Genomic DNA, 27,766 nt, shown 5'->3' with positions numbered 1-27,766 from the left:
AGTTCCCACAAGCCCCTCCTCAGGTTCAATAATTTGCTAGAATGGCTCACAGAACCCACGAAAACAGTTAATTTGGTATTACCGATTGATTAAAAGGACATTTTAAAGGATACAAACAAATAGCCAGATGAAATGATACATTGGAGGAAGTCCGGAAGGGTCTGAGCGCAGGAGCTTCTGTCCCTGTGGAGTTTTGGGTGCACTACTCTCCCTGTGGGTGCATTTTTGTTCACCAGTGTGGAAACTCTCTAAACCCCTTTGGCTGGGGTTTTCACGGACATGTCATTATGTAAGCATGATTGGTTAAATCATTGATCATTGGTGATTAATTAGCTCAACCTTCAGCCCCTCTTTTCTCCCTGGAGTTTGTGGGGTGGGACTGAAAGTTCTAACCCTCTAATCACAAAGTTAGTTCTTTTGGCAACTAGCCTCCATCCTCCAAGAGTTATCATGTTAGCATTAACTCAGGTATGATTGAAAGGGGCTTATTATGAATAACAAAAGACAGTCTTCTTATCCCTATCACTCAAGGAGTTAAAAGGGTTTTAGAAGCTCTGTGCCAAGAACTGCAGGCAGAGACCAAATATTTATTTCTTACTGTGTCGCACTGTTATTATACTGAGCAGTTGTCAGTCTTTTGTAAAGAAGAGCTTTCCCTCTTCGCATACCCCTACCCCTCTTTTAAAATGAGTATCACTATGGACACATGATTTTTTTTTTTGAACCCAGTGTTTTGTAATCCTGTTCTGCCATTTTCTTTGATGCTCAAATTGTCCTGAATTTGGCCTATGGGTGTTCCTTTTAACTAGATCCTGTGTCCTTTTGACATGGCCCTATCATTCTTTGACCACTTCCTTCCTTCCTTAGTACAAAATATTCCAAGCTCATCTTGTACTTTGCCTCCTCAGTCCTAGAATAAGTCATTTCTCCAATGAGGCTGGTTATTTTTAGTGGGGAATGGTATTTAAAAATCAAGATCTTGGCACTAGTTTTGCTCGTTGCTACAGGAGGGCTCTTGCTTCTTGGTTCTTTGGATAGAACTAGGAAACACACTATGTTCTTCATACTGGTATCACCAATTGACACCCTCATTACAAGGTTTTCCTGGTCTCCTTTCATATATTCTCTGTCTCTCTATGTATATATATATGTGTGTGTGTGTGTATGTATGTGTTTGTGTATTATGCACATATATATACACATATATATACACACATGTGTATATACACACACACATACATGTATATCTTCCAGTGAGAACCTCTGTTCCCAAGAACATCAAATTATTTATTCATTTGCTGTGTCCTGTAATGTACACAAACAAATTTTAGGATTAATATACCCAGTGCTATTATCAACAATAAGACAACAGTCTTTAAGATTCTTGAAAGTTTTTTTTTAACCTTAGAATATAAACTCACATAAGATTACAAAACCACCAGCACACCAAAAATTTAACAAAATTTTATAATGTCATCAGTATCTATCCTATATTTGAATATCCCCAGTTTTCCCCCAAACTTTCTTGTCCTTTTTGCACCATTGTAGAAGTTAATCAAGGTTCACACATTGCATTTGTATGTGGTGTGATTTGAGTGAAGATCGTCTTTTTGCATGTGGATTTCCAGTTGTCCTAAGACCATTTGTTAAAAAGGCATTCTTGGCCGGGCATGGTGGCTCATGCCTGTAATCCCAGCACTTTGGGAGGCCGAGGCGGGTGGATCATGAGGTCAGGAGATCGAGACCATCCTGGCCAACATGGTGAAACCCCATCTCTACTAAAAATACAAAAGTTAGCTGGGTGTGGTGGTGTACACCTGTAGTCCCAGCTACTCAGGAGGCTGAGACAGGAGAATGGCTTGAACCCGGGAGGTGGAGGTTTTAGTGAGCCGAGATTGTGCCACTGCACTCCGGCCTGGGTGACAGAGTGAGACTCCATCTCAAAAAAAAAAAAAAAAAAAAAAGGCCATTTCTCCCCCCATTAAATTGCCTCTGCATCTTTGTTAAAATCATTCTTACTACCACCACATGTTCCCATTACTTTCCTTCCTTTTAGCAGATTAGATTTTATATATTCATATTAGAAAGTGGATATACTTTCTTTTAGGATGTGTTCTTCAGGTGTGGCCTCAGCTGGGCGTTGGTAGCAGATACCAGGAGACGCATGCGGCTTTTTGCATGCTTGAGCCTCAGTACATCATGTTTACTTTTGCAGGTCTTATTGCTCCTCAATTTATAGAGCTGTTCTGAGGCTGTGCAATCTGATTTGCATATTTGATATAAATCTTGCAACAAATGGTATCAGTATAATATAAACATTTAGCCACAAGGCTAAATGGTCAGAAGTTGAGCTAGAGGGATAAACTGGTCTGTTCCTTTTCCAAACATACCTAAAGTTTCTAAGGTATTTACACTTCACTCTTCAATAAGGATAATATTTCTACCTATATCTTGTCAAAGAATGTAGCAACACACCATATTGCCATACCAAACAGTCTGACTACTACTAAGTTCAACAAGTTTCTGCTCTTTTCAATTTTTATACATGTCTGCCTTGCCCACCCACTGTATTAATGACAGTATCACTGGCTACAATTGAGAATTGAATCAAAAGTGATTTAGCATGTGACGAGGGTTTGGTGAGATGACTACTTACATCGAAACCATCCTGGCCAACATGGTGAAACTGCTAGGGTGTGTAAATTAGTACAACCTTTCTAACTCAGTGATTTTACTTCTAGGAAGTGTTCGAGGAAAATAACTAGAGGTTCAAAGGAAGATTTATGTATAGGTTTTATTTATAATAGTGAAAAATTACAAAGAAAGGAAGAATGGATAATTATGGTATTTCCATATGATGGAATTGTATACTTTTACATAAATTTTTAAGATAGAGGAAATATTTATGTGTATAAGTTCTAAAAAATAGGATCCTAACCTGATTAAGATGATCTCAGTTATCTAAGAAATAAATTATATACATATGTACATAGAAAAACCCCAAGGAAATATAATTTTTTTGTTTTGTTTTTTTTTGTTTTTTTTTTTTTGTTTTTTTGTTTTTTTGTTTTTTTTTTGAGATGGAGTCTCACTCTGTCGCCCAGGTTGGAGTGCAGTGGCAGAATCTTGGGTCACTGCAACCTCTGCCTCCTAGGTTCAAGCTATTCTCCTGCCTCAGCCTCCCAAGTAGCTGGGATTACAAGCACCTGCCACCACACGTGGCCAATTTTTGTATTTTTAGTAGAGACAGGGTTTCACCATGTTGGCCAGGCTGGCCTCGAACTCCTGACCTCAAGTGATCTACCCACCTCGGCCTCCCAAAGTGCTGGGATTACAGGCGTGAGCCGCCACGCCCGGCCTGTTTTATTTTTTCTTTATACTTTATTGTACTTTCCAGATTTCCTCCAAAGAACATGCATTTGTTTTATAATAATTTTAAAAGGGATAAATATTTTAAAATGACCCAAGCCTGACAATACAGAAGCAAGTTATTGTAGATTCACTTTTTTAGTTTGAATTTGAGACTTAGTTGAATGATAATTTATTGTTGAGATTGAAATAGTTTAGTTCAACAATACCAGTGATTCCTTCACTGAAAATTCCAAGTAGCTTTTAGAGTTGCAGTGTACCTTTTATTAATGATACCCCTAAAGCCTTCCTTAACCACTTACCATGTCTGAAACAAAAAGCTTCTGGGGTCTATGTTATTTCTATATGTATTGTGATCTAAAAGATAGCTTGAACTTTTGCTTGAGATATAGCCCACCTTGGAGTTTCAAAGAGATTTTTCTGGTTATCTATTAAGGGTTTGTTTCACTGGTTTTCTTACAGTATTGCCTATAATTAGTGATCTATACAAATCATAAACCAAAATGTCCTGAGTATGAATCATTCTTTTAAATTAGTAAAATGGCATAACCCAACATATTGTTTAAAAATTTTCTTGAAGAATGAATCAGTTCAGAACAGTTGGATGTGAGTCACATCATGAATAACAAGTGACCAAACATTCAGAAGCATTGTCAGTAATATACTGCTTAGTTGCTGGGTTGTGACAAATTATTTGACCACCACAAACTTCAAAAGAATTTCTTTTACCAGCATATCCAAAAGAGGCATGTTTAATAAAATTACTTACCTTTCCTCATTTTCAGCTCTTACTGTCAAATGTCCTGGTCCTAGTGTCCATTGCGTTGATATTTGTTGATTCTTAGATGGCAAGCAGTAGGTTTTCAGTGCTTTCCACTAGTTTTCAGCCATTAGACCTGATACTCATATTCCTAGTGTGCACCATATTCAAATACTGCTCTTATAGCCTCTTATTATTCTTGGTCTCCATCTAAAACTGTTCACTGCCTCTCTATTACCTGTCTTATTTCTAATATTCTACCTGTTAGGGGAGGCAGAGAAATGGGTCATTCTGTATATGTAACTAGGTATTCCCCACTTGGAAGATTAGGTTCCTGCCTGCTCTACAAGTGATGATGGTATAATCCCCAACTAAAATCAACCACAAACGAAACTCTAGGCAGGTATTGCCAGTGCTTCTCTTAGTCTCATTTTCACACCTACCAGAAACAAGACTAGCTTTAGGCCTGTGGGCTGTGTTGGCCGCCTCTCAATGGAGGCTAGGACTTGCTTTCGTAGTTGGGTCTTATAGACTTTAAGTAGAACAGGAAATGTTGTCCACTCGTTTTTGGTCCAGGATACCTTTCTTTTATTCTGGACCCACCACAGCCAGAGGGAGCTGACCCAAGTGGGGTCAGCTAGAAATCTGTATCTGTATTACTTATTTTCCGTATGATAGTAGCCACCATACTGATAACCCCTGCCTATCAGGAGATATATCTCTTAGAGAGCTTTGTGGCCTCGCACTCTCAACTAGTACTAGCATTCTTTTCTTTTCTTTTTTTGTAGAAATGGGGGTCTCACTATGTTGCCCAGGCTGGTCTCAAACTCCTGGCCTCAAGCTATCCTCTGCCTTAGCCTCCCAAACTGCTGAGATTACAGGTGTGAGCCACTGCACCCAGTCAAGAATTTGCATGTCTTACAGATTCAAGAGCATATAGTAGATTAATCCATGTTCCTAATAATGCCTTAAAGAGAACCAGAATATCTCACCATAATTGAATTTTGAAGGGACAGAACTCAGAAAATCTGTCCTCTGTATCCCCTTATAATGACATGTTCTTATTCTGTGGCAGGCCCTTTGGAGACATTAGGACGGCCTGCTAGGACTTCTGACAGCCTTCATAAAGAATGCCCCACAATGAAATTTGGGGGACAAATGCCAAAGATAATCGTGGGAGACCTGAGAGATTATTGAACTCTCTCCTGATGCCCAGGTTCCTCTGGGACATTGCTACCTTGGGTTTAATTATAAATGTATCCACTTCTTGAAGCCATAATATAATATGTATGCTGTTCACTTAAATTCAGGGCCCTGTGAGTGGGCTATTTAGTCCCTACACCAGCTGGCCTTTGGCTGCATCCAAATTGCAGTGCTCCCCCATAAAAGAGATGTCCAGCTCCATAACTTTCCCAATCATTTTTTGTCATACTGTGAAATCATACTTCAACAGATATCATGGGTTTGGAGCTTTTTGTTCAGTGTCCTCTAGGTTAAAATTCTGCACTCTCAAAGTCATTTGTGATTTAAAGTTGTAGAATGTATTGGTTTTCTTGTTAGTTTTGAATTCTTTTTTTTTCTTTTCTTTACCTTGGCTGGATAAAGTTATGAATTCTTGATGGCCACTTTGCATGGTATTGTGAAGAGCAGCTCAGAGTCTTTTTTTCTCCCAAGTCTCCCAACCAGTTATCTTTTTCTGCATCACTTGTTTCTAGGAAATGGGTAAACTAGAGTTAAAACTTTGGTCGGCTTGACTCAAATGTCTGTGTTCTTTCCGCTATACCACCACCGTGTGGTGGCAAAAATCTCATGGGATATAATTTGCCATTCAGAAATATGTGCTTTTCTTACGTGGCTACTGCCCTTTGTTTTAATTAAAATTAATTCATTTATTGAATAGGTAATATACTTTGTATAGGAGTTTTAAAATATTAAAGGGAGTGTAGTAAAAAGTCTCCCTCCTGTTCCTATTCCCCAGCCACTTGGGTCTTCTCCCCAGAGGTAATCATCGTTAGCATTTTCTTGTGAATCATTCGAGAGGTTTTACTGCTGTTCGAATATACAGGTATATACATCAGAGAGATCTTTTGATTATTCTTTCCATCCTTTGAATTGGTTTTATTTACTCATTCATTCATTCATTCATTTATTCTGAGATGGAGTCTCGCTTTGTTGCCCAGGTTGGAGCGTGGTGGTGTGATCTCGGCTCACTGTGACCTCCGCCTCCTGGGTTCAAGTGATTCCCTTTCCTCAACCTCCTGAGTAGCTGGGATTACAGGCGCCTGCAACCATACATGGCTAATTTTTGTAGTTTTAATAGAGACAGCGTTTCACAATGTTGACTAGGCTGGTCTTGAACTCCTGACATCAAATGATCTGCCTGCCTCAGCCTCCCAAAATGCTGGGATTACAGTGAGCCACTGTGCCCGGCCTGAATTGGTTTTAGAGTACCAAATACTACAATAAAATGTCCACAGCTAACTTATAGTTGAGATTTGAATACTTCTTGATCAGTGTCTTTTTTGGGTTCTCATTGTGTTCTAAGGATTTATTTAAAAGCCACAGGGGCTAGGTGCAATGGCTTGTGCCTGTAATCCCAGCACTTTGGGAGGCTGAAGTGGGCAGGTTATTTGAGCTCAGGAGTTCGAGACCAGCCTGAGCAACATGATGAAACCCGATCTCTACAAAAAATACAAAAATTAGCCTGGTGTGGTGGTGTGTGCCTGTAGTCCCAGCTACTTGGGAGGCTGAAGCGGGAGGATCACTTCAGCCCAGGAAGTTGAGACTGCAATGAGCCAAGATTATGCCACTGCACTCCAGCCTGGGTGACAGAGTGAGAGCCTGTCTCAAAAAAAAAAAAAAGGCATAGGGAATAGATGGTTTATTTTATTTTCCCTGTTGCTTTCCATAGCAAAGATCTGTTTCCCAAAATCCTGGCCTTGAATACAATAGAAATGTTTCCTCTGTCTGCACTCACCCTCCTAGAATGACTTTCACACATTTATTCCTGGGTCAAGAACTTCTGCAGTTTATGTCCATAGAATATGTTAGTTTCCTTACTAATTTTGAATTCGTTGTGGTCACTTTTTGTGGTGTTGTGAAGAGTTATTTTTTTCCTCTTCCAACATACTGAGTCCCTTTCTTATTTTAAACTTTGTAAAAAATAGAAATACGTAACATGTGTACTATAAAAGTCTTCAAATGATTCAGAAATGTGTAATATAGAAAGTGAAAGTACTCTTCAATTTCCCCCTCTATTCCACTCCAGGATAACTAGTCTTCACAGTTTCGTGTATATTCCCCCAACATTTTAATTTTTATTTTTAAAAAATGAGTAAAAAATTTAATTATGCAGTATCTTTCAATGATAATTGTTTTCCCTCCCACAAAGGCCAAATTGTTCTTTTTGTCTGAATTACAAAAGAATAAATGTAAAATACAATGGTTTTAGAGCATAATAATGAAACTAATACCCATCAGTCTACCACTCATCATTATCCTTTAGTATAGTTTAGTAATGTACTCAGAAGTTTTTCTTAGATTTATCATGCTCCCTGAGTGACAGTGTTTTCCCTCATATGGGACTGGTGAATTGCAAGTGTAGGGACATAGTCTTTGGTTTCTTAGTTTTGCTATCTGATATGTTAGGTACTCAGGGAGTGATGCTTGGTTGTTTGCCCCTGAGGGACCTCATCCCATCCAGGTTTTAGGGAAAGACAATTTAGCCTTTAGAGGAAAAAAAAAAAGGAGAAAAAAAGTAACGATCATTGAATAAGAGTGTAATTTGCAGTATTTTCTGGAAGATGGCATCCTTTTTCTTTGGGTTGGAAATTTACTTTCTCCAGAGCTTGTAGATTGCTAGGAAGCTTCTGTAATTGTGACTACTAGACTCATATTCAGGCGATTGAGACGTGAGTTTGGCAATAGCTAAAGCTTTGTTGGCTATATTGTAAGGTAATTTATAAGCATTAGAATGCTCATGGGTATCCCTAGTAGAAATGACATTGAAGCAGATGCCAGACAGAGAACTGTCATACTTTTCCTAATTTTTCCTGTGAAGCTTTGAGACTTCAGCATTACAGAAAAGAAATCCAGAGCCCTGAAGTACAAGGGAGCTTATCCATTATAGAGCTTTTCATTTTCTCCTTTGCAAAGGCTTTTATATTTTCTCGGGGGGTTCTTGTTCTTAGTGAGTAGCTATGTAAACCAGGGAGTATATTTGCAGAGGCTAGGAAAGAATTAATGGGAGAATGCAAAAACAATCAAAAGATCTGAATCACAACCTAGACTCAAGTCCGAAGAGGTAAATATACAAAGACAGCAACTTGAATATGTAATTTATAATTACATATTCACATTGTGTACACAGTAATACCATGGAAAGTAACCTCAATGGGTACACAGTAATACCATGGAAAGAAGGAAAGTCCCGAGGTGGCAAAGGAATAAATAAATGGTTAAGAATGGCATAAAGTTTGTTCAAGAAGGCTTTCCAGAAACATATGTTTAGAAATTACTTTTGAAAGAACTAATCGAGATGTGTTCATTGAAATGAGAGATTGTTCACAGTAGTATAAATGAAAAGAATGAGGAGAGGATTACAAAGATGCAGGACACACTGGCTTAGAGTACAGTGATGTCATAGCTGTGCTTGCTAATCTGCCAGAGGAAATGAATCCTCTTGTTGTTGTTGGCCTTCAAAAAGCCAAGATGTACAGGGCTCGCCCAGTTTGGCAGATTCATTTCTTTGGGAGCCTTTTCTTTCTTTTACTCCAGATACGTAGAGTCCTCATTATCATCTATCACCTTCTCTCTGTTTAAATGTGTCGTAGAATTGAAAGTTTTGAGCCACTTAAAATTTTGGTGGCTAAAATTTTGTTGCTGTGATGGAAGACCTGTTTCTTTGAACACTGGAAGCAGAAGAGCCTTATGATTACTTTTTACTTATTTACCCAGGACCACATGCCCTGCAGGAAAATAGGATTGCATGACCAGCTGGCCTCCACTCTGCAGATTCATCCATTTCTTCAATGTCCTCTATTTCTCCTTCTCATTTTTAAAATCCCAGAAGGCATAGGTCCCCAGGTCATATACTTCTTTTGCCACCTTCTTCTACCTTTTTGCCACTTTTTTTTTTTTTCTGAGCCTCCTGTATTGGCTCTTGCATTAAAGCATCCTAATCATTCTGGAGTTCCATAGGTAGCTGATTCTTGTTTATCTTATAAGTAGGATATTTTCCCCATTTTATTTTATTTTTTGAAAGGAAACATGTGCGTAAGGTACAAAATTCGATATAAAAATGTATGCTATGAAAAACAGCTTTTTTTCTGTACCCTGTCCTTTAGCCATACAGTTTCTACCCAGAGGTAACCACTACTGCCATTTACTGTGGATTTCTCTAGAAAGAGTTTATGCATTCACAAACATATAAATATATATTCCCCCACCCCCATGAATGGTAGTATGCTATGAACTGTGTTTAGTGTCTTGCTTTTTATCATATAATATGTATGACTACATGTAGGGAACAGGTTCATAATAATGGACATTTTAAAAATTGAGGTGAAATTCATGTAGCATAAAATAAACCATTTTAAATATATAATTTAGTGACATTTAGTACATTCATAAATTGTAGAACCATTACCTGTCTAGTTCCAAAACATTTTTATCCCCCTCAAAGGAGACCTCATACCCATTAAACTCTCACTCTCCATTCTCTCCACCCCTCACCCCTGGCAACCACTGATTTACTTTCTGTCTCTATGGATTTACCCATTCTCGATATTTCACATAAATGGAATCATATAGTATTAGGCCTTTTGTGACTGGTTTATTTAGCAGCATAATGTTTTTGAGGTGCATTCACCATTGTGGCATGTATCAGTCCTTTATCCCATCTTGTGGCTGAATACTAATTCATTGTACAGATATACCATATTTTGTTTATCCATTCATAGTTGATGAAATATGGTTTTTTTTAAAACCACTTTTGGCTATTGTGAATAGTGCTGCTATGAACAACAGTGTACAAGTATTTGAATAGCTGTTGTCAGTTCTTTTGGGTATATACTAGGATTAGAATTGCTATTAATGTACATTTAAGTTGCTTCCAGTATTTGCAGTTACAATACTGAAATTGATATTTTACATAGATAATTTTATACATGTGTGAATATCTCTGTTGGATGAATAGCTAAAAGTGGGATTGCTGGGCCAAAGCATTGTACATTTAACAATGCATTTGAATTTTGAAATATATTACAAAATTGCCCACTATGGAGGCTGTACTATTTATATTCCCACTTACAAAGTATGAGAGTGCTTCATCTTTCCTTAGCTTTTAGGAATAGTCATCCTTCCTACAAAATTATATTGCAGAGATGGCACACTGAGGATAGCCATAGGCAAACAGTTCCTGTACCATGATTCACTGAGTCTCCTTTCTGCTTGCCTGCTTAGCCTGTCTTTTTCTCCTCTACCATCTGGGCCCTCTGAATTTCTGATTCCCCAAAAAGAGGTCTTGATAACTGGGCCTTTTGTTTAGTGTCCTGGTCAAAGTTCTTCCTCTGGTTTAACTTCTGTCTTTCTGCTTACATGTTAATTTTGGGTAATCCTTTGATTTCATTTTCAATGATAATATTGTGGAAGTAGGAAAGTGCTGAGGTGACAGAAGAAGAAGCAAATGGTTGAGAATGGTATAAAGTTTGTTCAGGAAGGCATTCTAGAAAAGATGAGTTTAGAGATGACTTTTGAAGAAGTTATTTGCAATGTAAAGTTTGAAAGGAGAGATTATTCATAGTAGGATAAATGAAAAGTAGGAAGAAAGGGTTCAAAAGGTAACATACTCCACCTCACCCCACTCCCCACGTCCTGGTCAAGGTATCTCTTACTGGCTGGAACATTCTTTTGCCTATTACCTTATCCCACTGGGGAGTGGGAAGTAAAGGATCAGACAGGGTATAGCTTCTGGTACCTCCAGTCTAGGACTAAGACTCTGAGAGACACGAAAATATACTAGTTATGGACTCCTTAGAGTGAGTGCACAGGGAGTATTATTTTAGTGGTAAGGCAGTGCAATGGGTCTAGGACTGTCAGTAAGGGTGGGTGATGAGTTTTACACTAGATATGTGGTATCGGTGGAAGCAGCTGATATTGATGCTAATTATAGGTGCTGGCAAACTAAAAAGAAAAGAGAGAAACTATTACAATATGGTTTGGCTGATAAAAATAATGTTAATTGTAGTCTTCTGACTCATTTATTTATTTCTATCCTGGCTTCCTCTAAAAAGAAATTTGAGGTGGTTAATTGCAGTCATTACATCAACTTATTATAATTTATGTTCAATTACAATTACACACAATTAACCATGTTAAAAATGTCAGATTAATGTATCAAAGTTTCATTTTCTAGCAACACTTAGGTGTCTATGCTGAGTACAGTGTGTGTTGTATATGCATAAAGGTCGGTTATTACCATAAAAGCATGGTCATCTGATGGCTTCTTGTTAGAGGTTTCATTGGGAGGCTGAGGCAGGTGGATCACGAGGTCAGGAGATTGAGACCATCCTGACCAACATGGTGAAACCCTGTCTCTACTAAAAAATACAAAAAATTAGCTGGGCGTGGTGGCGTGCTCCTGTAGTCCCAGCTACTCAGGAGGCTGAGGCAGGGGAATTGCTTGAACCTGGGAGACGGAGGTTGCGGTGAGCCGAGATCACGCCACTGCACTCCAGTCTGGTGACAGAGCAAGACTCTATCTCAAAAAAAAAAAAAAAAAAAAAAAAAAAAATTAGCTGGGCATGGTGGCACTCTCCTGTAATCGCAGCTACTCGAGAGGCAGAGGTAGGAGAATTGCTTGAACCCTAGGGGCAGATGTTGCAGTGAGCTGAGATCACACCACTGCACTCGAGCCTGGGAGTGAGAGACTGTCTCAAAAAAAAAAAAAAGAGAGAGAGAGAGGGATGAAAGTCCCTGACCTCAGGGAGCTCAAGTCCAGAGAGGAAGAAACATAAGTAGTACCATTTGATAAGTGAATGGGAACGTAAGTACTTGATATTCAAGGAATAAAGAGAAAGAGAATGTAATACAAATTTGGGATGGTTAGGAACTGCTTCCCAGAGGAAATGATATCTCAAACAAAGTCTGTAGTTTACATTATGGTTCTCTCTTTGTATTGTACATTCTATGGATTTTGACAAATGTGTAATGACACATATCCACCCTTATAGTATAGAATAGTTGCACTGCCCTAAAAATCTTCTGTAGTTTACCTGTTCATTTCTACCTCTCCCCAGATCCTTGGCATACATTGAGTCTTAAAGGATGAGTAGCAGACAGTTAAGTGAAGAAGGAGAAAAGACTTCATAGTACAAGGACACTAAGATGAAAAAGCATGACTTAAGGTACCTTGGGGTACTGCAAGTTGAAAATTCTTGATGGCTTCGGTGGAGGGAATAAGAAGAGTGCGGAAGGGTCAGATGAGGCCAGAGAGACACAGAGAACTCATATCACAAAGGGCTTGAATGCCATAGCAAGCTGTTTATATTTTATCTTGAAGGCAAGGGGGAACCTTTGATGACTTTATGCAGAGGAATGAAACAATTAGATAGCAGTGATTATCGTGATGTGAGCAGTTTGCTGCATTAAAAATCTTTTTAATGGTAGAATATAACACAGATATATAGACAACTTTATAAAACAAATGTTTAAATGTATTAGTATAAGGTAGGTAAAAGATAGACCTTTGCCAACCACCCCAGAAAGCCTCCATATGCCTCTTCCCAATCACAACCCCCTCTTCCCTAAAAGTACCTACTATCCCAACTTTTATAATAATTACTCTCTTCTTGTTCTTTATATGTTGTCACCCAAGTATGTATCTTTAAACACTAGAGTTTGTTTTTGCTTGTTTTCTCTTTTTGATATGTCTTACGATTTTTTTTGTTTGTTTTGTTTTGTTTTGTTTTTGGGATAGTCTCACTCTGTCACCCAGGCTGGAGTGCAGTGGCTGTGATCTCGGCTCACTGCAACCTCTGTCTCCTGGGATCAAGAGATTCTCCTGCTTTAGCCTCCTGAGTAGCTAGGACTACAGGCACATGCCACCACACCCGGATAATTTTTTTTGTATTTTTAGTAGAGATGGGATTTCACCATGTTGGCCAGGCTGGTCTCGAACTCCTGACCTCAGGTGATCTGCCTGCCTCAGTCTCCCAAAGTGATGGGATTACAGGTGTGAGCCACCATGCCTGATCATGTCTTACAATTATTTTTTATTCTATGGATTCCCCCTCCGTCTCTTGCTTTTTTTTCCTTACAATTTGTTTATTGAAGAAATCAGGCCATTTGACTATATGGTTTTGTTTGACTTACAGAGTTTTTTACATTCTGGATTTTGCTCAAAACATTCCTATAAGTTTAGCTTAACACACTCTTCTGTACTTTGTATTTCCTGTAAATTGTAGTTGCACATTGAAGATTGATGATATTGATGCCAGGCGTATTCCATAGTTTGAGTATACTATAATTTAAAATTTTTTCCCCGATTTGTAGACATTTGGATTATTCCCCAGTTTTTGCTGCTAAAACACAATACTATAGGGAGCAACTTTATACACTTTTTTTGGTAAACATGTTCAAATGAATCTCCCATCCTCTATTACATAGTATGTATCTTTCCTCTATAGCACTTTCTCAGTTCGTATGATTATTTGATTAATATTTGTTTCCTTCTTTAGGCCATACATTTCATGAGTATACCCATTGTTCATAGGTATTTTCCTTTGATTTATTAATATGCTTATCTGTGTATCCATAGTACCTTTGCCCAATAAATATTAGTTGAATAAATGCATTTCTATAAGTGGAATCATTGGGTTAAAGAATATATACATTTACAATTTTGTTAGACACTGTCAAATTGTATAAAAATATTTTACCTATTTATATTTTTGCTGCTGGTACTTATTTTCACATTTAGCCTCACTGGCCCACTCAACAACACCGTGCCCCACACCCACCTCTTCACCCCCTCTCCTCTTTTCCTTTTGTTACTTTCTTCTACAAGCATTTTTTTGACACTTACATTCCAGGTTTTGTTCTAGGTGTTTGGGATGTATCAGAGAGCAAAACAAAGATCCTGGGTGGGAAGAAATAGACAATTAACATAATAAGGAAATAATATAGGATGTTAGAGAGTGGACCAATAAAAGAGTGAAAAGCAGTTGGTAATGCTAGAATTGGAGTTGAGTTGCAATTTTAAATAGAATTCTGAGTATTGGCCACATGAGAAGGTGACATTTCAATAGAGTTGAAATCGGTGAGGGAATTAACGTGGCTCTCTGGGGAAAGAGTGTGATAGGCAGCGTGAACAGCTAGTTCAAAAGCTGGTAGCTACTGAAAAGGAGTAGGAAGAGTTTTGCTGGGTCCTGGGAATGCTGTTTCTTGATCTGTGTGCTGGTTACCTGAGTGTGTTCACAGTATTCATTGAGCAGTACAGGCCGGGCGTGGTGTTTCACGCCTGTAATCCCAGAACTTTGGGAGGCCGAGGCCGGGGGATCACTTGAGGTCAGGAGTTTGAGACAAGCCTGGCCAACATGGTGAAATCCCATCTCTACTAAAAATACAAAAATTAGCCAGGCGTGGTGGCATGCGACTGTAGCCTGTAGTCCAGCTACTTGGGAGGCTGAGGCAGGAGAATTGCCTGAACCCGGGAGGCAGAGGTTACAGTGAGCTGAGATCATGTCACTGCACTCCAGCCTGGTTGACAGAGCAAGACTCTGTCTCAAAAAAACCAAAAAAACAAAAACGTTGAGCAGTACGGTTATGATTTGTATATTTTTCTCTATCTTATACTTCAGTAGAGCTTGCATATTTAAAAATATTAGTGGATGTTGAACATTTCAAAATGCATTAATAGTACTTAACCAATTATTCATGGATATTTTTCTTTGACTTATTAATATAATGAATGCATTAATCAGTTTCTATTAATAAATCATCTTTGCCTTTCTAAAATATAACCTACTTGGTTATGGTGAATTATTCTTTTACTATAATGCTAGGCTTGATTTGCTTGTATTTCATTTTGGATTTTTCTATCTATATCACAAGTAACGTTGGTGAATAGTTTTTTGTTATTCTCCAATGTTAGATTTGAAGTGTTTTCCTTAATTATAGGTTCTTTACTACTGTTTTCCATAGAAAGAGAAGTTCTACAGTACTTACCTAATCAACTGTCTAGAAAAAGGGAAGAGAATAATTTCTAGTGTTTGAGTTTATGGTCCTTATGAGATACCTGGTAATTACTACAATTTAGTAGTTGATAGGTGAGTTCCTATCATTGCCTAGACAGATGGCTGTTCACATGGAGTCTGGGGCTTAAGTATTCCATCATTTTAATGTCGTGGAAACATTAGCCAGTACTGGACTACTAATGGGTGGTGTAACAGTTGCCTGGGGGTGTTTTGTTTGATAATTGTAGACCTTACTTTTTAATGTGACTATTTCTGATTTCTTACATTTTCCACTAGAAACAAGATAAAATGTGCAGAAGAAGAAGCCTGTGAGTGTGTTGCTTTAGCCTAGTCAGCCAGCCTAGGGGATGGGGATAAGTGCAGAGATTTACCTTCTAGGAAAGAGGATGTACTTTCATCTTAGAACTGCTAGAATTTTTTCACTGTATGATGACATTGAACTTTTCTTCAGGCTCAGTAGGATAGGGGGTCTGGCTGCCTTCTTCCTCCGTTAGCACAGGAGTATTATTCTTCTGTCTGAGAGACTGTGGCTTTTTCATATAGGAAATTCTATAGCTGTGTTTTTCGCAATGTAATTCAAGAATCATTGGCATGAGAGTCACCAAGTTTCTTGTTAAAAAGCCCTTTGAATTAGAATCTCTGTGAGTAGAGTTTAAAATTTACATTCTAAACAAGAGCCTCAAGTAATTATTAAAATTAAAAGATGGCCAGGCACATGGTTCACTCCTGTAATCCCAGCACTTTGGGAGCCTGAGGCAGGTGGATTGCTTGAGCTTGGGAGTTTGAGACCAGCCTGGGCAACATGGTGAGACCCCATCTCTACAGAAAACAAAAATTAGTCGAGTGTGATGGCACGTGCCTGTAGTCCCAGCTTCTCAGGAGGCTAGGGTAGGAGGATTGGTTGAGGCCGCAATGAGCCATGATTGTCACTGCACTCCAGCATGGGTGACAGGGCAAGACCCGGTTTCTAAAAACAAATTTTTAAAAAGTCCAGTCAAATATCTGTAATAATTCAGAATAATTCTGTAATCTCTAATAATTCATAAGGTAATAAGTTTCTTGATAAGGATAGTTAAATCTTCAAGGAAAGCACAAAAGGAAGGAGATTTCAGCAGAATTAACTACTAAGTTTGTTGACTGATTGGACATGGGAAATAAAGAGGAATTTTAAGAATGGTCCTGTGGTTTTTGATTTCAAAGTATTGGGAGTTTGGTGGTTTTGGACATGAGGTGTACTTGCTATACTCCCGTATTTCTAGAGAATTTTTAACATTGTAAATACAATGCCATTACCACTGGGGGCTGTGATACTGTGATTTTATAATAAGAAACATATATTTTGGTCTTTGTCTCTGGTTCCTGACACAGAGCTCCTAATCCCTTATCCCTTAGAATTTTATGGATACTAGGAATGTCTGTTGTTCTAATGAGGGACTCTTGATGGGCTTCCACATAGGAGCCAGTTATCAGAAAGACCAAGCCATGTTTGGAAGCTTGGAACTTTTTTTTTTTTTTTTTTGAGATGGAGTCTCACTCTGTCACCCAGGCTGGAGTGCAGTGGCTGTGATCTTGGCTCACTGCAACCTCCACCTCCCAAGTTCAAGCGATTCTCCTGCCTTAGCCTCCCAAGTAGCTGGGATTACAGGTGCCTGCCACCATGCTTGGCTAATTTTTGTATTTTTAGTAGAGAAGAGGTTTCACCATGTTGGCCAGGCTGGTCTCGAACTCCTGACCTCAAATGATCCACCCACCTTGGCCTCCCAAGAAGCCTGGAAATTTTAGCCCCATTCCCTTTCCTTCATGAAAGGGAGAGGAACTGGAGATTGAGTTAATAATTGATCATGCCAGGTCAGGCACAGTGGCTCCTGTCTGTAATCCCAGCACTTTGGGAGGCTGAAGCAGGAGGATGACTCCAGAAGCTTGAGACCAGCCTGGACAACATAGTGAGGCCCTGTTTCTACAAAAAATAATACCACTAATACTACTTATAATAGATTGTGTCTATATGATAAAGCCTACATAAAAATCCCCAAACTGTGGATTTTCGGAGCCTCTGTGTTGGCAAACACATCCGTGTGCTGGGAGGGTGGTGCATCCCACATCCACAGGGCAGAAGCTCCTGTGCCCAGGACCCTTCCAGACCTTGTTCTGTGTATTTCTTCATGTGGCGGTTCAACTATGTCCTTTGTAATATCCTCTACCATAGATGGGTAAACATAAGTAAATGTTTCCTTGAATTCTGTGAGTTGTCCTGCCTCAGCCTCCCATGTAGCTGGGACCACAAGCATGCACCACCATGCCCAGCTAACTTTTTGGTTTTGCCTGTTTTTGAACTTGTTATAAGTTGTCATAAATTATCTTTCCTTTAGAGTTAGTTTCATTTCTTTTTCTTTCTTTCTTTCTTTTTTTTTTTTTTTTTTTTGAGTTGGAGTCTTAATCTGTTGCCTAGGCTGGAGTGCATTGGCATGATCACGGCTCACTGCAACAACCAGCTCCTGGGTTCAAGTGATTCTCCTGCCTCAGTCTCCCGAGTAGCTGGGATTACAGGTGCCCATCGCCATGCCTGGCTAATTTTTGTATTTTTAGTAGAGACAGGTTTCACCATGTTGGCCAGGCTAGTCTCGAACTCCTGACCTCAGGTGATCTGCCCACCTCAACCTCCCAAAGTGCTGGGATTACAGGCAAGAGCCACCGTGCCCGACTTCACTGTGCATTCTCGCTAACAATGTACAAGAGTTCCAGTTGCTCCACAGCCTCACTGACGCTTTGGATTGTCAATTGTTCCTCTTCCTCCTCCTCCTTCTTTTCCTCTTTTTCTTCTTCTTTTTAAAATTTCTGTCTGCTTTTTAAATGTGATTGTTCCTTAGGGTTCCCCCGCTTCATATAGTCTTTTTTTCTTGACCTGCACTCTGCCTTAGTGTTTTTAATTACTTGCATTTTTATTTATACTCATTTGTAAATATTTGTTGAACTTTTACATTATGCCATGCATTATCAGGTGCTGAGGATACAGCAAAAGAACAAAGCAGAAAAATCCCTGCCCTTATTGGAACATATAGTCTGAAAACTTCCAAGTCTGTTCCACATCTCTTTCCTGAGCTCCACACCCGTATATCTAGCTGTCTACTGGCCATGTTCATTTGAGATGTTCCATAGATATCTCAGAGTCAATATACCTAACCTTGATTTAATCATCTCCTTCAGCCTGCCCCCACGTTGTATTTTTTTCTCGGTGAATGATGTCACATTCATCCAGTAGCTCAAGCTAAAAACCTAAGCAATATTATTTAATCCTCCTTTCCACATTTTATTTACTCATTAAACGCTATTGATTTTCCCTCCAGAATATCTTATGAATCTATCCCCTTCTCTCTACCCACTCTGCCACTTCCCTAGTCCAGGCTATCAACAGATGAGTGTGCCATTCTCCTTACGAGCCTCCCTGACACCTCCTCCCTATGAATCACCAGTCCTTTCTACCCAACCAACCACCATTGGCCACACTGTTCCACTGTTCTCTTTCTAAAATGGCAAATCTGATCCTGTCTTTCCCCTCTTAAAAGCTCTGATAGCTCTGTGTTGCCCTCCAGGTAATTCCAAATCCTTAATATTACTTGATTTCTAAACATTACCTAAGACCCATAGTCATTAGGTTCTTTCATAACTCTGCAGCCTCTCACTCTAGATATTCTGGAACTATTTTCAGCTCACTGAACATGCCTTTGCATGCATAATTTCCTTTTCCTGGGACATTTTCCCCTTCCTTTTCTCAGTACTAATGCCTAGCAAAACCTAACTATCCTCAGTAATTGTTCTGCTGGCTAGTTATGTGTTTTAATGCATTTTTGGGATAGGGAAGGAAACTTGCTTATTTAAACTGGTGTAATTTATCTTATGATGGTTCTGAGCTAAAGTGGTGAGAATATGGAGCTGGCTTGTCAGAGAACATGACTTGTTTTTTCATGCATTAGAGATGGGCCCAGTAGATGGGATCAGATTATTCATTCAATTTATTAGTACAGTAGATATTTACTGAGAACTTTTATGTATAAGAAACTGCTGTGGGGTGCTCAAAGATGAGGGGCAGTGTCCTGCAGAGAAAGGCTTCTTTGGGCTCACAGTTGTGGTGAGAAACAGCATTGTCACTTGCCTGGAGCAATCTAAGTTGATAGACATATTCTGAGGTTCTATGTGATTTTTTTTTTCCATTTTCTTTTTAAAAGAAATGAAGTAATTACCCTCTAGCAGTTGCTATGGCAACTGTTCTACAGGAGAGTTTTTTTTTGCCTCCCCTCCCCCCATGGTTAGAAAGTGAAATAAATTATTACAATTTTAAAATGGCACACTAAGCCAACATATCCTTTCTGAGAGGTGAGAAGAAGAGACATAGGTGGTTGGAATAAAGTAAGCGCCTAGGAAGAAAATTGATTGTGAGGGTATCACTAAATTAAAGTCTGTGATTGATTAGTAGTCCCGTGTGCCCAGGATTGAGGATTAGCTCAAGTACTGAAAACAGCCTGGGTTGGCATCATATGATGTTCCTAGAATTTCGAGTCTTACTGTAGACTTTCAAGGGTGTCACACACTCAGAACCAGTTTGTGGGCCTTGTGGACCCCACATTGAAGATTCCTTAGCAGACCTTGGGACTGTCAGAGGGTGCAATTCTAGGAGTTGTGTTTTTTTTTCTGCTTCTTATTTATTAGGACTCTGTAAGGCAAGCAAAAACCTGGTAACATGACAAAATAACAACAAATGCTAGTTGCTCACCATCTTCCAGGGACTGTGCCTAGCATTTTACATATTTTTTCCTGTATGATCTTTACAATAACCCAGTGACACTTGTGTTATTATTATTCTTATATTACAGATGAGGAAATATCTGTAATAACTTTCTCAAGATCATATAGCTAGTAAATCGCAGAGCCAGAAGAACTGAATGTTGACTTTAAAACCCATATTCTTGGCTGAGCGTGGTGGCTCACTCCTGTAATCCCAGCACTTTGGGAGGCTGAGGCGGGTGGATCACTGGAGGTTAGGAGTTCGAGGCCAGCCTGGCCAACATGGTGAAACCCTGTCTCTACTGAAAATACAAAAATTAGCCAGGCGTGTTGGTGGGCGCCTGTAATCCCAGCTTCTTGGGAGCCTGAGGCAAAAGAATCACTTGAACCTGGGGACAGAGGTTGCAGTGAGCCGAGATCGTGTCACCGCACTCCAACCTGGCTGATAGAGTGAGACTCTGTCTCAAAAAATAAAAAACCCATATTCTTAATTATGAAGCTATTTACTTGTTGTTTCTTGAGATTAAAGGCCTATTTTTAATGATTTCTTTATCACAATTAGTTTCCTGAAATTCAATTTGGGTATGGGATAGGACTTAATTAATAGTGGATTTTTGATTTTGAAAAATGAATAAAAAATATTTTCAATTTTCTCCTGTCCTTCAAAGCTTCTGTGTTTTAGTGGATTTTATTAAAAATTTATAGGTAATTCAGAAGAAGTGGCTCTCTTTAAGGACCCAATAGGTTAGAGTGGTTTATTACATATTGTTTTAAGCCCCCTTCTGGTCTAGGTCTCTCTCAGAACATCATCATTTAGGAGCTCATATGTCTTTCCTTTGTCAAAATAAGAAAAATTAGATCTCTGTCTCTAAGAAACCCTTCCTTGTCTCTGCGTTCACCAAACCTGAGCCTATCACAATAAGTCTATGAGAAGCTAAGCCCTGATACCATGGGTAAGGGAGTCTGGGAGCTTAATTAGAAGATAAATTTCTTAAGAGATAAACATTGCCATTCTTTGACCTTTTAACTTTCAGTAGAGAGCAGCAAAATTGACTATCTTCGCTCCCAGACAAGGGAATTACTCCCTTACCCATGGTATCAGGGCTTAGCTTCTCGTAGATTTATTGTGATGGGCTCAGGTTTGGTGAACACAGAGACAAGGAAGGATTTCTTAGAGACAGAGATCTAATTTTTCTTATTTTGACAAAGGAAAGACATATGAGCTCCTAAATGATGGTGTTCTGAGAGAGACCTAGACCAGAAGGGGGCTTAAAACAATATGGAAGAAGTAATTTTTTGTTGTTGTTGTTCTGTGGGTTTTTTGGGTTGTTGTTAGTCTCTCTCTATAGTGAAAGGCAGAGAACAAGAATACTTTGTAAATTTGTCTCACATTTGGTAGAAGGCAGAAACTCTGTATGTTATGTAAAGTTAGTAGAGTACAAGTGAGGTAGGCTTGAGTAAGGTAAGGCACATAATAATTGCTGAGATGGGGAAATGACTTTTGAATTCCTTCAAAAAAGTATTTTCAAAAATTATCTGCTGCTTCTTTGTGGTTTTCTTAGGTCACTGGACCTATTTGGGCTGGGGAGAACAACAGAGTACGTAAGAATTGAAATTTCTTATCATTTTCTTGGTCTTACCCACAAAGTACATACTCCCTCTGAACTGTGAAGCTGGATATTCATGCATAGACTTCCATTTCCCTCTCCTCTTCTACTTAAATCTCGGGAGACAGTGACCTGTGGTGGACTGTTATATCCTTTCAGCCTGGTTTCTTGACGACTTTGTGTGTGTTTATGTGTGTTACAAATTTCAAACCAAAGTCCCAGTCATAATCCTGACAAGATCTCCTAATTTTTATTCCCCAGAGGCAAGTAGTAGCATCAGCCCCCTAGTGTGGCCTTCTCCTTTGGTCCCTTTGGCTAAGGAGTGCAGTGACCAGAAGGAGAAGGCTCATTCTAGGATGAACTAGAGTCAAGGTAATTGGTGTGCATTCTGATTTGGCTGATTTTCTTGACTAGGAGGATATGCAGAACAGACTGCTGTCTTCGGTTTATTGGTCTAGCAAATTGTGAATGCCATTTCAGCCAAAAACCTGCTTTTGTTAAGGAAACAAGAGGCTGAGGACATGGCTTGGCTTTCCCTGAAGCAGCCCAGCTAAGGCCACCTTTGTTCTAGAGCTTAGAGAGTGGGCAGCCAGTTCTTTGTGGCAAAACATGTAGCCCTAGGCTGACATTACTGGTTGTGTTACCCATCTCACGGGATCTGGTTGAGTCTCAGTGATTAGGTATCCAGTAGGTACTAAGACGGGCCAAACTTTGTCCTGTCACTGGAATTTCTCAGGAAGTCTGTGCTTTCTGTGATTTGAATCCTGAGTACTTCTGCTATTAGGAAAGTACTCAAAAGCAGCTTGACCCATTTATGCCTAGTGTTCCATTATTGGAACTCTAAGCCTGTGGGAATTATTTATATCCTACTGCTCAAGGTCATCGCCAAGCAGTAGGTGACCTCAAGCATAAATTGCAACCTCAGGCATAAACGGGTTAACAGAGCTCAGGTAAGTTAAGGTTTTCAAGTAGAAAAAGCAACTAAGCCATGAAAAAAATGTGAATGAATTTTCTTTCCTTTCTTTGGTTGCTGAAGTTCTATTAATAGGTGTGCTGTGGATTTAAAGACCAATCCAAGACTCAATCCAGGAATACCACATACTAGAGGGCCTCATTTTTCTGTATTTCACTGGATTTTGTTTGAGTGCCTGCTGTGTGCTTGGAGACCCATCTTTGTTTGCCCCAGGTTAGATGACCTTCCCAGCCTACTTTTGCAGGTTTTTAATTTCCATCATTTCCTCTATGTCTTTTTATTTACCTATCAAATGAACTACAAAATAGTTTCTCAAAAATATATAGCCTTTCCTACCACTGGGCCTTTCATCATGCCACTGCTTTTATCCAAATTCTAGAAGATATTTCCCTTCTGCCTCCAATCTTCACCTATTAAAAATGAACCAGTTCTTCAAAGCCATCTCCTCCTTAAAGCTTCCTTAGTTACCCTATCAGGAAGTGATTTTACTTTTAATTCATAGCACTTGGTTTGTACTAACTGCCTTGTATAGCAATTCAATATTTGTATCTATATATTCTGTCTCCTATTAGACTCACTCTATATTCTGAGTCTTCTGTGTTGTTTAGCTTTGGATATGTAGGCACTCAGTGAATATTTGAGTGAGTAGGTGTTCCCAGCCTTTTAATTTTCCATCTTTCAAGTAGACTTTACCAGGGGCTTTTCAACTTTTACCCTCAAACTGGCTCTCTAGTTCCTTCTTAGGCTGAGCCAACCAAACCTGCACTCAGTTTCTCTCTGTAAAGCCAGGGCTTTTCTTGTCTAGCCGACATGGTGCTGTGGGATAGATTATGGAGTCAGTAACAGATCGTCAGTGACACATTAAAAACACAGTTACTTAATTCAAATTGAAGTGTTACATATTTTCCTGAATTTCCCTTTTTAGTTTCTAATCAGGCTTGGTGCCAGGAGGTTTACTTTTTAGGAAAACTGGAGGTGATTGCCTCTCACTACTTTTTTCTGTTTCTCTCCTTTGTCTCACTTTATTCCTTAGTATATTCTCTCTCTTGCCCTCTCCTGCTTTTCATATTCTCTTCTACTCCCAACCTCTTCTTTCCATGGATGCTTTGTTTCTTAATATTTGCCCTTTATTTCTTTAGTGTAGAAATGTTGTTAGCCTTTAGTAAAGTTGTAGAGTATCTCTGTTTAGCCTAGCAAAATAAACAAAAAGCAGACTATTATTTAGGAGTAATAGGTCACATGCAGGGAGAAAGTAAAACCTGTGGATTTGGGTTGTGGGCTTCTAACTCTGGCTGAGCTGCCCTCTCTGGCCTCAAAAGTGATAGGATTGTCTGTCGCAGTTGCCTCCTTGGAGACTGAATCTTGTTTCTCTGGGTTATGTGCTAATACTTTTCCTGCCAGAGTTTAGTAGACCTCTGGTTTTGTCTCCTTTGTTGCCTCTGCCCCTTCATCTGTATGCATGAATAGTCCAGCACTGACTTCTACAGACTTGCTCTTTCTGTGGGTTCAGAAAGAATTAAGTCTGAGTGGCATATGGTTTTGTCTCTGGGTCCTATTTTTCTTGTCTTCAGAACAACAGATGCATCAAGGGCTAAAAACAGTGCTTCCAAAGTCTCTTTTTCCTAATATGTCATCAGAATGCTTTGTAAGCAGAATGCTTTGCATCCCTCTTGTTTGCTTTTGTTTTCAAGCTTTGCTGCTCCTGCCCTGGTCAGTGGACTACTTGCTCCAAATGTCAAGTATTACTAATACTTGTTCCTGACCATTTGAACATTAGCTTCTTTCTCATGTTGATATTTTTCCTCCTGGAGTTCTAATCCCTCTCCTCTCCTTTTTTATGTTCACATGTAACCATAAACTCAAATAGGAAAAGCTCATAAGATCATCTTACCCCTGTCTCCCATCTGTACCCACAAATGTTATTGAGAGTCCAATGCTCAGATTTTCTTCCTTACCTATAAAACCCACATGTTTGTGCTCTGTCTCTTTTAGTGGAATTCTTATCTACCAAGTTGTCTAACAGAAGCCAAGGGGTCATTTCCCTATTATCTTCAATATGGCCCCATGTTTTACAATTCTGTCTGGAATTTTCTTTTTCTAGTTCATTAACTCTTTTCTGTTTCCACTGTATAGATGCAGGTCCTTATCTCCTGCCTGAGCAATTGTAAAAGCCTAATCTTACGGTCTTCAGGAGGTTTCCACTGCCCACATTGCTACAAGATTATCTTTTTTTTTTTTTTTTTTGAGACAGAGCCTTGCTCTGTCACCCAGGCTGGAGTGCAATGGCATGATCTTAGCTCACTGCAACCTCCACCCCCTGGGTTCAAGTGATTCTTCCACCTAAGCCTCCCTAATAGTTAGGATTACAGGCACCTGCCATCATGCCTGGCTAATTTTTGTATTTTTATAGAGATGGGGTTCCACCATGTTGGCCAGGCTGGTCTTGAACTCCTGACCTCAGGTGATCCACCTGCCTCGGCCTCCCAAAGTGCTGGGATTACAGGCGTGAGCCACCGCACCCGGCCCCAAGATAATCTTTTAAAATTACTAACATGAGTTCATTTTCTGCTAAAAGTATCTCCATTTTGGGATGGTGAACATTCCTTTTCCTCATTGTAAGCCAAATAGGAACTTGTCAAGAAAGGACACGTGGAACCCTGTTAATCATACACATAAGGGTATGGTGTCAGATACGACTTCCTCTCTGTAAAACAGGCTTCAAAGCACTCTTAGGTTGAGCTCCCTTTCCAAGCACAGCGATGATTTGTAAGCGTGGTCTTTTTAGTTAACTTTAACAAAAAAACTGTAGCCTGTCAGGTGCTGGTCTGAAGGGCAGAAATAATTCTATGAAATTGTAGTCACTGCCGTTAGATAAACTTGGCTGCATTGTCAGCAAGATCCCATTGGCAGTGCATAAGTTTTTTCTTCTCTCAGCCCATCCTCTGGATGGGAATTGTGAGCCTAGGGTGTAGGTGCTTGACAGGAATTGTTAGGAAAAGCCAACACTGCAGCAGCACAGTAAGAGTGCTGCTGTTCTCAGCTGCATCTAGAGCCCTTGACTTGATTTCCAGGCCTTGGCTGTGACCTTCCTGATTTCCAGGACCAGCTTCTGATGTTAGACCTGCTTATTTGGTTCAATCCATATGTTTAAAAGTCTGAAAACACCAAGACAACGTTAAACAAAAGTTTTGGGGTTTTTTTTCCCCAAGATATGAAAAAGCTAATTTTTTTAAACCTCTGCTCCCTTCCCCTTTCTTTAATAACAGAGGACCAGACTGTATTTGTGACATTTAAAAGCAGTTTTTAATTATGGTTATGATAGTTGGAGAAGCAGAATTCCAAAGAATGCTACAGTGGGAAAATGCAACCTGGAGCTCCTCTAAGAATAAGCACTAAAATTAAACTAAGTATATATCTCATATGATAAGGAAGAGAGACTTGTGGGTATTAATTGAGACAGTTCTGCTCATGGCTCTGAGGTCGTCACTGGGCTCATGTGAAGCTCAGCTTGCTTTTGTTCTCAAGGTCCAGACTTGTTACTACTAAGTTAGAAGCAGAAATATTTCTGAAGAACTAAATAAAGCTGGAGTGCTTTGATTGAATGTGCTTATTCCATAGCTTTTGAAGACCCTGATAGTGCCGTCGATGACCGAGATAGTGACTATCGCAGTGAGACCAGCAACAGCTTCCCACCTCCTTACCATACAACTTCCCAGCCCAATGCTTCTGTGCACCAGTTCCCTGTGCCGGTGCGATCGCCACAGCAGCTGCTACTTCAAGGCAGTTCCCGGGACTCTTGTAATGACTCTATGCAAAGTTATGACCTTGATTATCCAGAGCGGCGGGCTATCAGGTGGGTATTGGGCACAAAGTACTTTCTCTTCCTAATATCCAGGTCTCATGATGCAATTGGCAAGAAGAATTTGGATGCTTTAACCTGAAGAGGTAGCGTAAGTGTAGCAGTATCATGGGCCAAACTACAGTCATTTTGTGTAGATCATTAGTCTTTTTTTTCTTCCACATGTTTATACATTGCCATAAGGAATTTTATGTTTATATATTGCCATAAGGAATACTTCTCTTCATGATCAGTGATTCTCAACTGATCAGGGTGGTCCCACTTGGGGTGTATCTGCCCCACTTCCTGACTCAGTGAGTTTGTTATACCCTTCACCAAGATTAAAAACAGAAAAAATCACAGATTGGATAGTCCTTCTTGCCTAAATATTTCCCTGGGAACTTTAGAAGAAAACCAATATGATTTCTTATAGCAGATTAAGTATTTTTACTAGAACTTTGTTTTAATTTATTTTATTTCTTAAATATATAAAACAGTTATGTGGTTTAAAAATGTCGATACAGCATAAAGAGTTTCCCACCCACACTTAACCTTCCTCCACCCCATCTTCTTCCTGTTTCATAATTCCCTTCCTACTGTTGTTTCTTATGTGTCCTTCCATAGACTATTGTCATATATTTATGAGTATAAAAGCAAATACATACATATGTGCTCTCCCCTGCCCTAAGATTAAAAAAAATTTCAGACTTAAAGAAAATTTGGAGACATAATTCAATGAAAACCCATATTCATGTTGCCTAGATTTACCAGTTGTGTTAACATTTTACCACATTTACTTTATCTCATTCTCCCTAATATGTATTCATATACACATACATTTTCTCTGAACCACTTAAAAATAAGTTGCAGATATTGTGTTACTTCATCAGAAAGTATTTCAGCATGTTACTCCTAAGAAAAAGAACTTTATCTTATATAACCTCAATATCATGATCACACTCAAGAAGTTTAATGATGCAATGTTATTACCTAATGTTTAGACCATATTTAAATTTCCCCAGTTATTTCCATAATGTTCTGTATGTATATTTGTTCCTTTCTGGTCCAGGATCCAATCCAGAACCGTGATGCATTGCATTTGGTTTTCATGTTTCCTTAGCCTCCTTTAATTTAGCAAAAATTTCATTACCTTGTTTTTTTGGTCTTTTAAGAAGCTTTTTTTTT

The 27,766-nt window shown here is 39.2% G+C and overlaps 1 protein-coding gene across 4 annotated transcripts in view; it reads left to right on the top strand.

Moving 5' to 3' along the window:
* Positions 1–27,766, top strand: part of UNC13B (unc-13 homolog B) — a 243,295-nt gene that overhangs the window by 106,576 nt on the left and 108,953 nt on the right. For all 4 annotated transcript variants that reach the window (XM_063696260.1, XM_031014608.2, XM_031014607.2 and 1 more), the window contains exon 8: positions 26,362–26,596. In XM_063696260.1, the coding sequence (XP_063552330.1) occupies positions 26,362–26,596 (235 nt within the window). The remainder of the gene's footprint in view (positions 1–26,361; positions 26,597–27,766) is intronic.

The sequence above is a fragment of the Gorilla gorilla genome, chromosome 13 (assembly GCF_029281585.2).
Source record: "Gorilla gorilla gorilla isolate KB3781 chromosome 13, NHGRI_mGorGor1-v2.1_pri, whole genome shotgun sequence".
NCBI lineage: Eukaryota > Metazoa > Chordata > Mammalia > Primates > Hominidae > Gorilla > Gorilla gorilla.
This window is presented reverse-complemented; position numbering and strand designations above follow the sequence as displayed.